Source organism: Antennarius striatus, chromosome 9, assembly GCF_040054535.1.
Source record: "Antennarius striatus isolate MH-2024 chromosome 9, ASM4005453v1, whole genome shotgun sequence".
Classification (NCBI taxonomy): domain Eukaryota; kingdom Metazoa; phylum Chordata; class Actinopteri; order Lophiiformes; family Antennariidae; genus Antennarius; species Antennarius striatus.
Window position 1 is genome coordinate 22,257,492 of NC_090784.1, and position 15,123 is coordinate 22,272,614.

General features: G+C 41.7%; 2 protein-coding genes and 1 long non-coding RNA gene across 3 annotated transcripts; all 3 read left to right on the forward strand.

The window, feature by feature from the left end:
• The first annotated feature begins 1,183 nt into the window (after positions 1–1,183).
• On the forward strand, positions 1,184–2,724 carry LOC137601030 (zinc finger protein 93-like). Its single transcript, XM_068323014.1, has one exon. It carries the CDS (start codon positions 1,272–1,274, stop codon positions 2,583–2,585), a length of 1,314 nt encoding a protein of 437 aa, XP_068179115.1. The 5' UTR covers positions 1,184–1,271; the 3' UTR covers positions 2,586–2,724.
• A 1,583-nt stretch (positions 2,725–4,307) lies between these two features.
• Positions 4,308–9,122, forward strand: LOC137601083 (uncharacterized). The gene is made up of 3 exons (XR_011037021.1): positions 4,308–4,755; positions 5,251–7,424; positions 8,930–9,122. It is a non-coding gene; the product is annotated as an uncharacterized lncRNA (long non-coding RNA).
• A 3,046-nt stretch (positions 9,123–12,168) lies between these two features.
• On the forward strand, positions 12,169–14,392 carry LOC137601032 (zinc finger protein 502-like). Its single transcript, XM_068323016.1, has one exon. The coding sequence runs from the start codon at positions 12,191–12,193 to the stop codon at positions 13,460–13,462; it is 1,272 nt and encodes a 423-aa protein (XP_068179117.1). The 5' UTR covers positions 12,169–12,190; the 3' UTR covers positions 13,463–14,392.
• The last annotated feature ends 731 nt before the right edge of the window (positions 14,393–15,123 follow it).

The window sequence follows — 15,123 nt, forward strand, 5'->3', positions numbered from 1 at the left end:
ATTTCTTTCAAAATAATTTAATATATGCTGTTTAATAATATAAGAAAACTTACAATGGTAGATGAATGATAGGAATTATTAAATATAATTCAAACATAAACCACCCGAATTGCGGAACAAATATTCCATTGATTTCTAGTCGGAACATTTTCTCCGAGACAACAAGCCGGAATCAACAAACAACACTCGAGCCGTTAGCATTAGCTTGTAGTTATAGATTGTTATATTATTTGTTTCGCAGCAAATTAGTTCAGGGAAGAAAAATCTCTTTGACTGCCAATTTGGGTGGATGTGTGAAAAAGCTGAAAATAAAAAATGTTCCTAGGCTTTAGAGGAACTGTTAACTACGAAGAAGAGGCCGATTGTAATGGTGGACTGCTGGACACCATAGGTACAGACAACCCAATTGTAATCAATAACAAACAGATAAGTTTGACTGTGAAATAATTCATATTATTGCAAAATTAACTTCAACTGATTTCCTCGGATGTCTACGTTTGTGTCATAGTTTGGGGCGGCAGTAGCTCAGTGCGCTAAGTCTTGGTCTGGTGACCGGAAGTCGAGTCGCGGTTCAAGACCCGCGTGGGTCAAAACATTGGAGCGTGAGCTGGCGGTGGGAGGTGTCAGCTCACCCTCTGAGCACTGCCGAGGTGCCCCTGAGCAAGGCACCCCCCCCCTCCACACACACACACACACACACACACACACACACACACACACACACACACACACACACACACACACACACACAAGCTGCCCGTCACTTTACCTCCCATTGTATATACTTTACAGGCCCATTGTGTGTGTGTGTGTGTGTGTGTTTCAAGGTTCCCTTATACACAGTGAAAAAATAACAATTTCCCCAAGGAAATAAAGGCACTGTTCTTCTTAGTATTAGCTTGTAGTCATAGTAACGTGATGCTCCTGTTGTTGCTCCTCCAGATGGTCCACAGCATCATGTCTGTAAGGAGGAGGAGGTGGAGGTTCCTGCTGACCAGCAGCTCTGGAACCAGGAGGTGAAGTCCAGTGTGGACCAAGAGGAACCAGAGGTTCTACACCTGAAAGAGGAACCAGAGGTTCTACACCTGAAAGAGGAACCAGAGGTTCTACACCTGAAAGAGGAACCAGAGGTTCCACACCTGAAAGAGGAACCAGAGGAACTCCACAGCAGTCAGGAGGGAGAGCATCTTGTACTGAAGCAGGAGACTGATGCTGTTACATTGACTCGTACTCATGAGGAAAATGACCTCAGTGAAGATCAGACTCTGTACATGAAAGCTGAAGATGGTGCAGCACAGACAGAGTCTGTTGACAACATGCCGGTTATCAGCTCTGTGGTGGGAGCAGCAAACATTTACCTGCTGATCTCTAACAGCTCTCATGCATCCATCAGCCACGAGGAGAGAAAAGAAACAAGCAGAAAAGATGTTGAGGTTGAGTCCCCGTTTTCTTCCCAGGAAACAAGTAACACCAGTAAGAAACCATATATTTGTAAAATATGGAAGAGCGGTTACACAACAAGCGACAGTTTGAATTGCCACATGAAATTCAAAACAAAAGAAAATTTTAGATTGAACACGGAGTTGTTATTATGCAAAAGAATCCACACAGGTGAAATGCCGTACAGGTGTGAAACATGTGGCAAACGTTTCACATGGTATGGGGAGTTGCTCCTTCACATGAGAAGCCACACAGGGGAGAAGACTTACAGGTGTGGAACATGTGGGAAAGACTTTGGATTAAAACAAGCATTAACAGAACACATGACAGTCCATACTGGAGAGAAGCCGTACAGGTGTGAAACATGTGGGGAAGACTTTAGATTGAAACGTGTATTAACAGCACACAGGAAAGTCCATTCAAGTGAGAAGCCTTATAAGTGTGAAACATGTGGCAAATGTTTCAAAGCGAAAAGATCCTGGTCTGACCACTTGAGAATCCACACAGGAGAGAAGCCTTACCTTTGTGAAACATGTGGGAAAGACTTTAGATGGAAACATGCATTAACAGAACACATGAGAGTCCACACTTCAGAGAAACCGTACAGGTGTGAAACATGTGGAGAAGACTTTACATTGAAACGTGTATTCACAGAACACATGAAAGTCCATTCAAGTGAGAAGCCTTATAGGTGTGAAACATGTGGCAAATGTTTCAAAGCGAAAAGATCCTGGTCTGACCACTTGAGAATCCACACGGGGGAGAAGCCTTACCTTTGTGAAACATGTGGGAAAGACTTTAGATGGAAACGTGCATTTACAGAACACATGGGAGTCCACACTGGAGAAAAGCCTTACTGGTGCGAAACCTGTGAGAAAAATTTCAGAGATTGTATTTCTTTGAAAATGCACCTGAGAGTCCACGCTGCCAAAAGATCTGGGTCTGACCACATGAGAATCCACGCGGGGGAGAAGCCTTACAGGTGTAGAACATGTCAGAAACATTTTAAATCAAATTTTCAGTTGAAAGCCCACATGAAATTACACACAGGAGAGAAGGCTCACAGCTGTCAAACATGTGGGAAAGATTTTAGTTCTAAGCGTATGTTGACAGCACACATCAGAGTCCATGCAGGTGGGAAGTAAAATGTAAACGTGTGGAGAACCTTTCACTTGTGCTTTGAGAAGTAATAATGTGTTCTTTATCCGAAAGTTTAGATTTAATCTTGTCTTTAATAGCCTATTGTACAGAAATATTATGATGATGACGATTGATTTTAAATAAAGACACTAAAATTGACTTTGTTTTCTGACTGCAGAGAAATTATTGAATATCGTTTTCAACCAGAAAAACATGTTTTCCCAACAGAGACTCGTCAACCTTTCTTACCGGGACTTTGACAAACACTATGGCCGTGCGGTCAGGCACAGGGAAAACGCTCAAGAATCCTTTATGTGTAATTTGTTATATCTTTGACAGGTGCCTTTTCCTTGAACGTTAGCTCCTTTCCCAATCTCACCATTAGTTATCTTTCTCTCCCCAGTTAGTCTGCTAACATTCATCTACATCTTGACAATGTCCGCCAAGCGCAATGCATGATTTGCCAACACAAAGTCATTACAACACCACATTGATTTTTGACTGTGCTGTATGCGCTTGATTTATAATACCAATACATTTGTTTTCATATGTGTGGTATGTAGTCTGATATTATTGTTTAAATTTCAACGGGTTCCAGCTAGTTGTAAATTTATTGTGCAGGCTTTGTTAATTCTGATCTAAATGTTAGATTCAGGCTTTGGTTTGAACTCTCTCTCTCTCTGCTGATCAAATTAAAACTGCATCTCATCTCTCACAGGGGGTTCCAGTTGATAACGAGCAGATAATCGATTCTGTCTCATATTTGTCGAAAGTGCATTTGAATAAACAAAAACACGTTCAGCGAACGCAACGGTACTTCCGTTGTTAACTTCCGCTTTGTGTCCTGCAGTTAAAATTCCGACAAGGAATGCAACGTCAATTTGTTTATTGATTAAATCAAACTGGGTTATTCATAAATCAAATCTCTGAATTAAAAACCCAGATTTTCTCGACCTGTTTTGCGACATTAAATAACGAGCAGCATCTCTTTATTGTCAGAATTTGCAACGAAGACAAAGGTAAACTGACAGTTACTTTTGTCTTTGCCTGTTATTTCTAAAAAACAACAACAGTGATTTACTATCTGATGTGTGATAACTTTAAATACATAGATGTATGGATGAATGAGAAGGATTATCAGATTTAATTAAAAGATATGCAGTTATAAATTTAAATCGGAACAATAAAACGTTTCCTTCATTCCTAGTCGGAACATTTTCTCCCGGACAACATGCCGGAATCAACAAACAACATCAGAGCCGTTAGCATTAGCTTGTAGAGTTCAGTCTTTATATCATTTGTTTCGCAGCTACTTACTCCCGGAAACAAAAATGTCTTCGGCTGACAATTTGGAAGGGTTTGTGAAAAAGCGACGAATAACTGAAAATGAAAAAATGTTTGTAGGCATTAAAGGAACTGTTAACTACGAAGAAGAGGCCGGGTGTAATGGTGGACTGCTGGACTCCGCCTGGAAACCCGTCATTCAGTTACACAGGATAGGTACAGACAACCTGGTTGTAATGAATAACAAACAGATAAATTTGACTGAAATAATTCAGATTATTGGAAAATGAGCTGCGACTGATTTCCTCCCATGTGTGCGTTTGTATCATCGTAATACTTTGTAGTCACAGTAGCGTGAAAAGTCTTTTGCCGTTCCTCCAGATGGTCCACAGCATCATGTCTGTAAGGAGGAGGAGGTGGAGGTTCCTGCTGACCAGCAGCTCTGGAACCAGGAGGTGAAGTCCAGTGTGGACCAAGAGGAACCAGAGGTTCTCCACCTGAAAGAGGAACCAGAGGTTCTACACCTGAAAGAGGAACCAGAGGTTCTACACCTGAAAGAGGAACCAAAGGTTCTACACCTGAAAGAGGAACCAGAGGTTCTACACCTGAAAGAGGAACCAGAGGTTCTACACCTGAAAGAGGAACCAGAGGAACTCCACTGCAGTCAGGAGGGAGAGCAGCTTGTCCTGAAGCAGGAGACTGATGCTGTTATGTTGACTCCTACTCATGAGGAAAATGACCACAGTGAAGATCAGACTCTGTACATGAAAGCTGAAGATGGTGCAGCACAGACAGAGTCTGTTGACAACCTGCCGGTTATCAGCTCTGTGGTGGGAACAACAAACATTTACCTGCTGATCTCTAACAGCTCTCATGTATCCGTCAGCCATGGTGAGAGAACAGAAACAAGCAGAAAAGATGTGTATATATATGTGTGTGTATATATATATATATATATATATATATATTACACACACACGCACATTGGGATATAATATGAGATGGGCCAACACTGGGTCAGCGGTCTGTTTAGGTTGGAAAGTTTTTATCCAATCAGAATTCAGCTAGCTTATGTTTCCAGGTTCAACCTGTCAAGTTGTATGAAATCTGTTTGAGGCCTCAGAATCAACAATGCAGGCGTCAATGCACTGATTGAACGGGCACGTATTGTTAATAGACTGATGCGATAGCCAATCATATCATGAGTTGGTGACTGTACAGCCTTCTAGCTGGCCTCACATTGACCTGACATACGTGTCCTCACTTCTGAGAAGGCAGCGTTACGCAGTTCACAAGAGTCGTATAATGGTTAGAGCGCAGAGCTTTAGCGAAAGAATCTACAGGCCAGTGAACCTAAAAAATCTACTTTGTTTTTTTCTCCCACAGAGGCTGAAGGAGGCGAAAACGAAGATTTGGTCGCCGATATACTCGCAAGGCCATTTTCAAGACGCACATTTGAAGAGAAGCTAGCTCTTGTGAAACGAGGTCGTCCGATCCCTGAACTTGCTAACATGTCCCAGGCCGGAAAAGGGTTTGTCCGCCATTTCAAGACAACTAATTACGAGCGGTACCCATGGCTGACTGGCTCCGATGGACTCTGCAAATTATTCTGCTGGGAATGCCTTTTGTTCGCAAAGGATCGATCTGGTGTTTGGAGCCACACTGGATTTGTCAACTTGAGTTGTTTAACCAAGGCAGCATTGAAACACCAAAGCACGGCTGGACATTTGTATGCTACGGTGCTTTTAAAAACTTTTGGGGACACCAGAGTGGATTTGCAGCTTAATGAACAGGTACGCAGGGAGAGAGAGCTCCACAATGAAATGGTGAAAAAGAACAGAGAGATACTGAAAAGGCTGATTGATTGTGTCGTGTTCCTGGGGAAACAGGAACTTTTATTTAGGGGACACAATGAAGGCGCTAAGTCCACAAACAGAGGTACCTACATGGAACTTCTTTCTTTTCTTGCTGAGCAGGACACAGACCTGCATTATCACTTGTCCACTAACAAAGTGTTTACTGGAACATCTGTCAAACTACAAAATGACCTCATTCATGCTATTTCAGAAGTGATTGGAGAAGAGATCAAAGCGGAAATCAAAAAAGCACTTTTTGTTGCTGTAATGGTGGATGAGACGACAGACGTGGGTGACGCTGCACAACTCGCTCTCGTCCTGCGCTACGTAACAGAATCGGGTGTCAAGGAGCGTTTTGTCAAATATGAGGATGTATCTGGTGGCCGGCGAACTGATGACATTGCTGCTATCGTTTTTTCCTTTCTTGAGGAATGTGAGTGTTGTCCAGAGAAAGTTGTGGCACAGTCTTATGATGGCGCAGCAGTGATGGCATCTGGAGTAAATGGGGTGCAAGCGAAAGTGAAAGAGAAGGCACCTATGGCCTTATTCATTCACTGCCATGCACATTGTCTGAATTTAGTGCTGACTCAAGGGGCCTCAAAGCTCAGAGAATGCAAGGTCTTTTTTGCCAACCTGAACGGCCTTGCTGCGTTCTTCTCCAGATCCCCGAAGCATACTCAGCTCCTGGATGAAATAGACAAACGGCGTCTTCCTCATGTTGCACCGACACGGTGGCAAAATGCATCAAGACTGGTGAATACAGTCCTTGAGAAGAGAGTTGCACTAAAGGAGTTGTTTGATCACATACTGGAACACCACGATGAGTACGACGACGACACTGTGATTTGTGCAGATGGATTTAATAAGTGTCTGGATGATTTTGAGTTTTGTTTTTTGCTCAACACATTTGGTGTCATTTTTAAGCATGCTGACGTACTCTTTGGAAAACTTCAGAAAAAAACATTGGATGTGCAATTCTGCCTGGTTATGGTGAGAGAGTTTTGTGACATAGTTGAGCGAGCGAGGGGTGGATTCGATCAGATGTATGAAGATACTGTGAGCATCTCAGGTGGTCCAAGCATTAGTGGAGGCCAGGGCGCGGCACAGCAAGAGGACCTCCGCACACACTACCAACAACTTCACAACAACATTCTGAACAACGTTCTTTGCCAGATAAGGAATCGATTTCAAGACCACAAAAAACTACTGTTTCTCTCTCTTCTAGACCCCCAGAACTTTCAAACATACCAGAAAAAGTTTCCACACACGGCTTTTTCATGCTTGACCCAAAGTCACGGAGCACTGTTTGATCTGCCCCGACTAAAAACAGAACTGAGTGTAATGTATGCCATGAGTAATTTTAAAGGGAAAAGTCCAGTTGATCTCCTTGATTTTCTTAGGAGCAAAGAACTGAATGACAGTATGGGACAGCTCTATGCACTGGCTTCTTTGGCTGTGACAATTCCATTGTCCACTGCTTCGGTTGAGGGGTCATTTTCAGCCTTGAAGCGGATTAAGACATACGCCAGAAACACGACTGGACAGAGGCGGCTTTCAGCACTGGCCTCCATGTCAATAGAAAAGGATTTGTTGCTGGAATTAAAACGCACCGGTAAACTGTACGACCAAGTCATCGAAGTGTTCTTAAGGAAAGAAAGGAGAATGGATTTTGTATTTATCTGAGATGTTTGAACAGCTGTTTTGGTAAGTACAAATATTTTGTTTTTTCAACTTTTCATATTTATTCATTCATTTTCTTCCGGGCATGATGCCAGTGCGCTGCACAACCACGCACACACACACACTCACTCCTACGGCTAATGTGGGATCAGCCAATTCATCTGAAGCGCATGTTTTTTGGATGTGGGAGGAAGCCAGAAAGCCCAGAGAGAACCCATCTTTTAATAATTTAATTTCATACATATCAGAGATTGATTATAATGAAACAAAAGGACTTCTTCTGCTTTTGGCTTTTCCCTTCAGGGGTCGCCACAGCGAATCAGTGTCCTCCATCTAACCCTGTCTTCTGCATCCTCTTCTCTCACACCAACTACCTTCATGTGCTCTTTCACTACGTCCATAAACCTCCTCTTTGGTCTTCCTCTAGGCCTCCTGCCTGGCAGTTCAAAACTCAGCATCCTTCTACCAATATATTCACTATCTCTCCTCTGGACATGTCCAAACCATCTCAGTCTGGCCTCTCTGACTTGATCTCCAAAACCTCTAACATGTGCTGTCCCTCTGATGTACTCATTCCTGATCCTATCCTTCCTGGTCACTCCCAGAGAGAACCTCAGCATCTTCATCTCTGCTACCTCCAGCTCTGTCTCCTGTCTTTTCCTCAGTGACACTGTCTCTAGACCAAACAACATCGCTGGTCTCACCACAGTTTTGTACACCTTTCCTTTCATTTTAGCTGAAACTCTTCCATCACACATCACACCTGACACTTTTCTCCACCCGTTCCATCCTGCCTGGACACGCTTCTTCACCTGTTTTCCACACTCTCCATTGCTCTGGACTGTTGAGCCTAAGTACTCAAAATCCTCCACCTTCTTGATCTCTTCTCCCTGTAACCTCACTCTTCCACTTGGGTCCCTCTCATTCACACACATGTACTCTGTCTTACTGCGGCTAACCTTCATTCCTCTCCTTTCCAGGACAAAGGACATAATAAAATAAAATGACAAGTACACTAAAAATGAAAAAATTCTTGCTCTTCTGCAATTGGGTAAAAATGAAGTCCAAGATAGAACGAGAGAACCCAGAAGAAATCAGTCACCTGATTTCCTCGAATGTCTATGTTTGTGTCAGTTTGGGGCGGAAGTAGCTCATTCCACTAGTCTTGGTCTGGGGACCGCAAGTCGCCGGTTCAAGACCCACGTGGATCCAAACATTGGAGCGTGAGCTGGCAGTGGGAGGTGTCAGCTCACCCTCTGAGCACTGCCGAGGTGCCCCTGAGCAGGGCACCCCCCCACAAGCTGCCCAAATGAGGCGCATCAGAAAAGAGCTGCCCATCACTCTACATCCCATTGTATATACTTTGCATGCCTGCAGGCCCCTTGTGTGTGTGTTTGTGTGTGTGCTTCAGGGGTCTGTACACACAGTGAAAAAATAATTTTCCCAAGGGGATAAATAAAGTGTACTTCTATTTCTAAGTATTAGTTTGTAGACACAATAGCGTGAAACTCCTTTTGTTGTTCCTCCAGATGGTCCACAGCATCATGTCTGTAAGGAGGAGGAGGTGGAAGTTCCTGCTGACCAGCAGCTCTGGAACCAGGAGGTGAAGTCCAGTGTGGACCAAGAGGAACCAGAGGTTCTCCACCTGAAAGAGGACCAGAGGTTCCACACCTTAATGACATCTTCAGTGATCAAAAGTAATAAAGTATTGAGTTTACAGGAGCCTTTTCATTGTTGATTTTTTTATTTGAGTATGTAGTTTATTTTTTCGGACATGTATGAACTCGAGATATCGAGAGATATCAATAACGAGAAACAGAAGAAAAGAAGAAAAGACGTCTACTCTCGTTGAAAGCCGTGTTAAAAAAGAACGTGCCCCTGAGCAACCCCCCCCCAGTATGTGTGTGTGTGTGTGTGTGTATGTGTGTGTGTGTGTGTGTTGGCCTTATTTATATATTTTTGCTCGAGCCCTGATGCTATGTCTTGTTCACGTATTATTGGCTGCTGCACCTTTTACGAGTGTTAAAGGTTTTGATAATCAGCTGTCATGAGATGCTGAGATGAGCAGAACGGTGGTGGGGGGAACGTTGTTCTTACCGTAAGCCAGTATCGATAAAACCCAGCTATTATTTTGACATTTAAATCTGTAAATTAATTATTTTTCATAGGAAATTGGAAGATCACCCAAAAGAGAAACCTCCTTGTGGACATTGTTTTGATTGAACTGGATACGCATCAAGACGTTCCTAACCAACCGTAAATGACTATTAAGTATAACTTATTGTTTGATACAGTCCCTACTGAGTTCTTTGTCTAAAATTTGAAGTTTGGTTCTGTATTCAGTAACCTACTTTGCTGAAATCTTTGTAATGAATCATCATGGTGTTGATTTTGAATTAATAACCTAAAAATTATTTTGTTTTCTGATCAGAGGGAAATGATTGAATATAATATCCCATCAGAAAGTTTTTCCAGTGGTTACTTGTTTTGATAGTTTTATATGGTTTAGCATTATACAATCTACACGACATGCATCATTAGTATTTAACAGTATTATAAATGTTCTAATGATATGTCGTCCTATGACATTTTCCATACTTCCGCTCTGAATTATTAAGTAAAACTGAAAATGAGGGAGAATTAACACTGGAACTTAGTGGAACTCAGTTACAACGTGCTTAACACCTTTAGGTAGCCTCCGTTATTTAATTATCAGTCTAAATCAGAAAAATTCAAAAGATTCATTATTGCTGTTCCAATTGTAAATTTATCATGTGGGTTTTGTTGATAATTCTGATCAAAATGTTAATTTCCAGCTTTAGTTTGGACTCTCTGTCTGTTGATCAAATTAAAACTGTATTCCATCTTCATCAGGGGGTTCCAGTTGATAACAAGAAGATAATCGATTCTCGTACTTGTCGAAAGTTGTTTTCATGCACAAAAACACAGACAGCTGACACTAACGATACTGTTTTCGACTTCCGCTTGGTGTCCCGCAGTTAAAGTTCCGACAGGGAATGCAACGTCAATTTGTTTAGTATTTAAATTAAACCTGGATATTCATAAATTCAATCCCTCAAACAAAATGTTAGATTTTTTTTGCCCTGTCTTCCGACATAAAACAACGGAGAATATGCCTTGATAATCAGAATGTGCGAAAAACAACAACAACACACTATCAGTGCTTAAATATGTACCTCTACTTCTTTCAAAATAATTTACAATTTTTTTTAAATAATTTGAAAAAACTTAGACTGGTAGGTGAATGAAAATAATTATTAAACTTAATTCAAACATAAACCACCCGAATGGCGGACCAAACAATTCCCTTGATTCCTAGTCGGAACATTTTCTCCGGGACAACAAGCCGGAATCAACAAACAACACTCAAGCCGTTAGCATTAGCTTGTAGAGTTAAGCCGTTATATTATTTGTTTTGCAGCAAATTAGTTCAGGGAACAAAAATCTCTCCGACTTAAAATTTGAGAGAGTTTCTGAAAAAGCTGAAAATGAAAAAAATTTTTTTGTAGGCATTAAAGGAACTGTTAACTACGAAGAAGAGGCCGATTGTAATGGTGGACTGCTGGACACCGCCCGGAAACCCGTGATTCAGTCACACAGGATAGGTACAGACAACCTGGTTGTAATGAATTAACAGATACATTTGACTGTCAAATAATTAACATTGTTGGAAATTAACTGCAACTGATTTCCTCGGATGTTTACGTTTGTGTCATAGTTTGGGGCGGCAGTAGCTCAGTCCACTAAGTCCGGAAGTCGCCGGTTCAAGACCCGCATGGGTCAAAACATTGGAGCGTGAGCTGGCAGTGGGAGGTGTCAGCTCACCCTCTGAGCACTGCCGAGGTGCCCCTGAGCAAGGCACCCCCCCACGAGGAACTCCACAGCAGTCAGGAGGGAGAGCAGCTTGTCCTGAAGCAGGAGACTGATGCTGATATGTTGACTCCTACTCATGAGGAAAATGACCACAGTGAAGATCAGACTCTGTACATGAAAGCTGAAGATGGTGCAGCACAGACAGAGTCTGTTGACAACCTGCCGGTTATCAGCTCTGTGGTGGGAGCAGCAAACTTTGACCTGCTGATCTCTGACAGCTCTCATGTATCCGTCAGCCATGATGAGAGAGGAGAAACAAGCAGAGGATACGTGAGTTCAGTAAACAAAATGTCTTCATGTGACTCTTTGGGAAATTTAGTTACAAATCGACTAACAGCTGCTGAAAAGGTAGTTTTTGGAACTTTAAAAAAAACTATAGTAAGGAATGAAGAAGAGAGAAATCATCAACGCCGACTGCTGGATCTCTGCCTTAGAGCTGAATTGAAGTTACACAGAATAGGTATACAAAACGATTTGATGGTCAATTAATCAATATATTAACGAACAAAACTGATTTCCTGGCATGTCTACGTTTGTGTCATACTATTAGTTTGTAGTCATAGTAATGGGAAACTCCTGTTGTTGTTCCTCCAGATGGTCCACAGCATCATGTCTGTAAGGAGGAGGAGGTGGAGGTTCCTGCTGACCAGCAGCTCTGGAACCAGGAGGTGAAGTCCAGTGTGGACCGAGAGGAACCAGAGGTTCTACACCTGAAAGAGGAACCAGAGGTTCTACACCTGAAAGAGGAACCAGGGGTTCTACACCTGAAAGAGGAACCAGAGGAACTCCACAGCAGTCAGGAGGGAGAGCAGCTTGTCCTGAAGCAGGAGACTGATGCTGTTACATTGACTCCTACTCATGAGGAAAATGACCACAGTGAAGATCAGACTCTGTACATGAAAGCTGAAGATGGTGCAGCACAGACAGAGTCTGTTGACAACCTGCCGGTTATCAGCTCTGTGGTGGGAGCAGCAAACATTGACCTGCTGATCTCTAACAGCTCTCATGTATCCATCAGCCATGATGAGAGAGGAGAAACAAGAAGAAAAGATGCTGAGGTGGAGTCTCAGCTTCAGTCCCAGAGAACAAGTAACACCAGTAAGAAGCTATATGTTTGTGAAATATGTAATAGCAGTTACACAACACGCTACAGTTTGAAATTCCACATGAAAATCCACACAAAAGAAAGTTTTAGATTGAACAGTGAGTTGGTAGCATGCAAAAGAATCCACACGGGTGAAACTTCTTACAGGTGTGAAACATGTGGCAAATGTTTCACCCGGAATGGGAGTTTGGTACGTCACATGATAATCCACACAAGGGAGAACCCTTACAGGTGTGAAACATGTGGCAAATGTTTCACCCAGAATAAGGGTTTGGTATTTCACATGAGAATCCACACTGGAGAGAAGCCTTACAAATGTGAAACATGTGGGAAAGACTTTGGACGGAAACGTGCATTAACAGAACATATGAGAGTTCATTCTAGTGAGAAGCCTTATAGTTGTGAAATATGTGGCAGATGTTTCAAAATGAAAAGATCCTGGTCTGACCACATAAAAATCCACACGGGGAAGCCTTACAGATGTGAAACATGTGGTAAATGTTTCACCCGGAATTGGAGTTTGGTAGTTCACATGAGAATCCACACAGGGGAGAAGCCTTACAAGTGCGAAATATGTGGCGACGGTTTTATTCGAAATGTGGGTTTGGAATTTCACATGAGAAGCCACACAGGTGAGACGCCTTACAGATGTGAAACATGTGGCAAATGTTTCACCCAGAATTGCAGTTTGGTAGTTCACATGAGAATCCACACTGGAGAGAAGCCTTACAAGTGTGAAATATGTGGCAAATGTTTCATTCGAAATGTGGGTTTGCAATTTCACATGAGAATCCACACAGGTGAGACGCCTTACAGTTGTAAAACATGTGGGAAATGTTTCACCTGGTATGGGAGTGTGATTCGTCACATGAGAATCCACACAGGGGAGAAGTCTTACTGGTGCGAAATATGTCAGGAACATTTTAAGTCGTATTTTCTGTTGAAAGCCCATGTGAAATTACACACAGGAGAGAAGGCTCACAGCTGTCAAACTTGTGGGAAAGGTTTTAGTTCTAAGCGTATGTTGACAAAACACATGAGAGTCCATGCAGGTGGGAAGTAAAATGTAAAACATGTAGAGAACCTTTCATTCGTGATTTGAGAAGTAATAATGTGTTCTTTGTCCAGAATTTTATACCTTTGTCTTTGATTTATAGTTTTGTCTTCGGGAACCTATTTTGTAGAAATACTTGTCATGATGGTGTTGATTAATTTACGACTTTGAATAAAGACTAAAATGGACTCTTCTGACTGCAGAGAAATTGAATGTTGTATTCAACCTGAAAAACATGTTTTCCCAACAAGATTTTTTTTTTCCATCGGTCAAAGAAGACTTTTATGATTTAGACCAAATTCATAAGTTTAGACTATTATAGAAAACTCATTGATTCAACTCTTGCCTCATTGTCAAAAAATGTGTTTCCTATCAGAACTGTTGCCACCAGGCTCCACTTAAAGTAGAAATAATGTTGATTGCACCCCTTTTTCTGGATTTCCTCCAAAATTCAATAAAACAATTTTGATGTATTTCCCGACTGACTTGTGATTTGCTTCAGGAAAATCTGACTTGTGTTTTTGTGCAAAGCTGCAAACAGAAAAAGAAGCTGACACCTGGTCTCCTGGACACACAGTATGTCTACCTTCCTCCTCTGCATCATGTCAACCAACCATCTACCTTTCCCTGTCATAGTTCCAACATTTTATGTCTCTGCTCTCAGTCCTATACTCTCGCCGTTCCTCTTCTCTCTCTTCCTACGAACACTTTCCTCCTCTCCTTCGACCAACAGTAGTCCAATTTCCACTGGCAACCTGTAGGTAAACAGCACGGATGGCGGTTGTTAACCCGGGCCTCGACCGATCCGGTATGGAACTCATAGGTTTCATTTGCATTTTTGATTTAGCAAAAGTTTTACTTCAGATGCCCTTCCTGACACAACCCCCTGTATTTATCCGGGCTTGGGACCGGCACAATCAAATTGATCAAATTAAAACTGTATTTCATCTTTAACTGGGGGTTCCACAAATTAACAAGCAGATTATCAATTCTGTCTCATATTTTCGAAAGTTCATTTTAATACACAAAAATCTAACACAGCTATCCTTAGCGGTACTTCCGTTGTTGACTTCCGCCCTGTGTCCCGCAATTAAAGTTCCGACTGGTAATGCATTTGTCCATTTGTTTATTATTTAAATCAAACCTGGTTATTCATAAATCCTATCCGTTAAATAAAGCACGGATTTTCTTGACCTGTATTCCAACATCAAACACCGTGAAATATCTCTTTATTTTTACAATGCGCAAAGAAAAAGGTTATATCATTTACTTTAGTATTTGTTTCGGAATTTACAAAAGTAATTTATTATCTGCTGCTTATTAACTCAAAAAAAATCTTAGATTTGTGGATGAATGACAATGATTATCAAATTTAATGAAGAGTTATACCGTTCTTCTTTAAAAAACGGAACAAAACATTCCATTAATTCCTAGTCGGAACATTTTCTCCGGGACAACAAGCCGGAATCAACAAATAACACGAGAGCTGCTTACATTTGTTTGTGGAGTTAAGTCGTTATATTATTTGTTTCGCAGCAAATTAGTTCAGGGAATAAAAATGTCTTCAGCTGACAATTTGAGAGAGTTTATGAAAAAGCTGAAAATGAAAAAAATGTTTGTAGGCATTAAAGGAACTGTTAACTCCGAAGAAGAGGCCGATTGTAATGGTG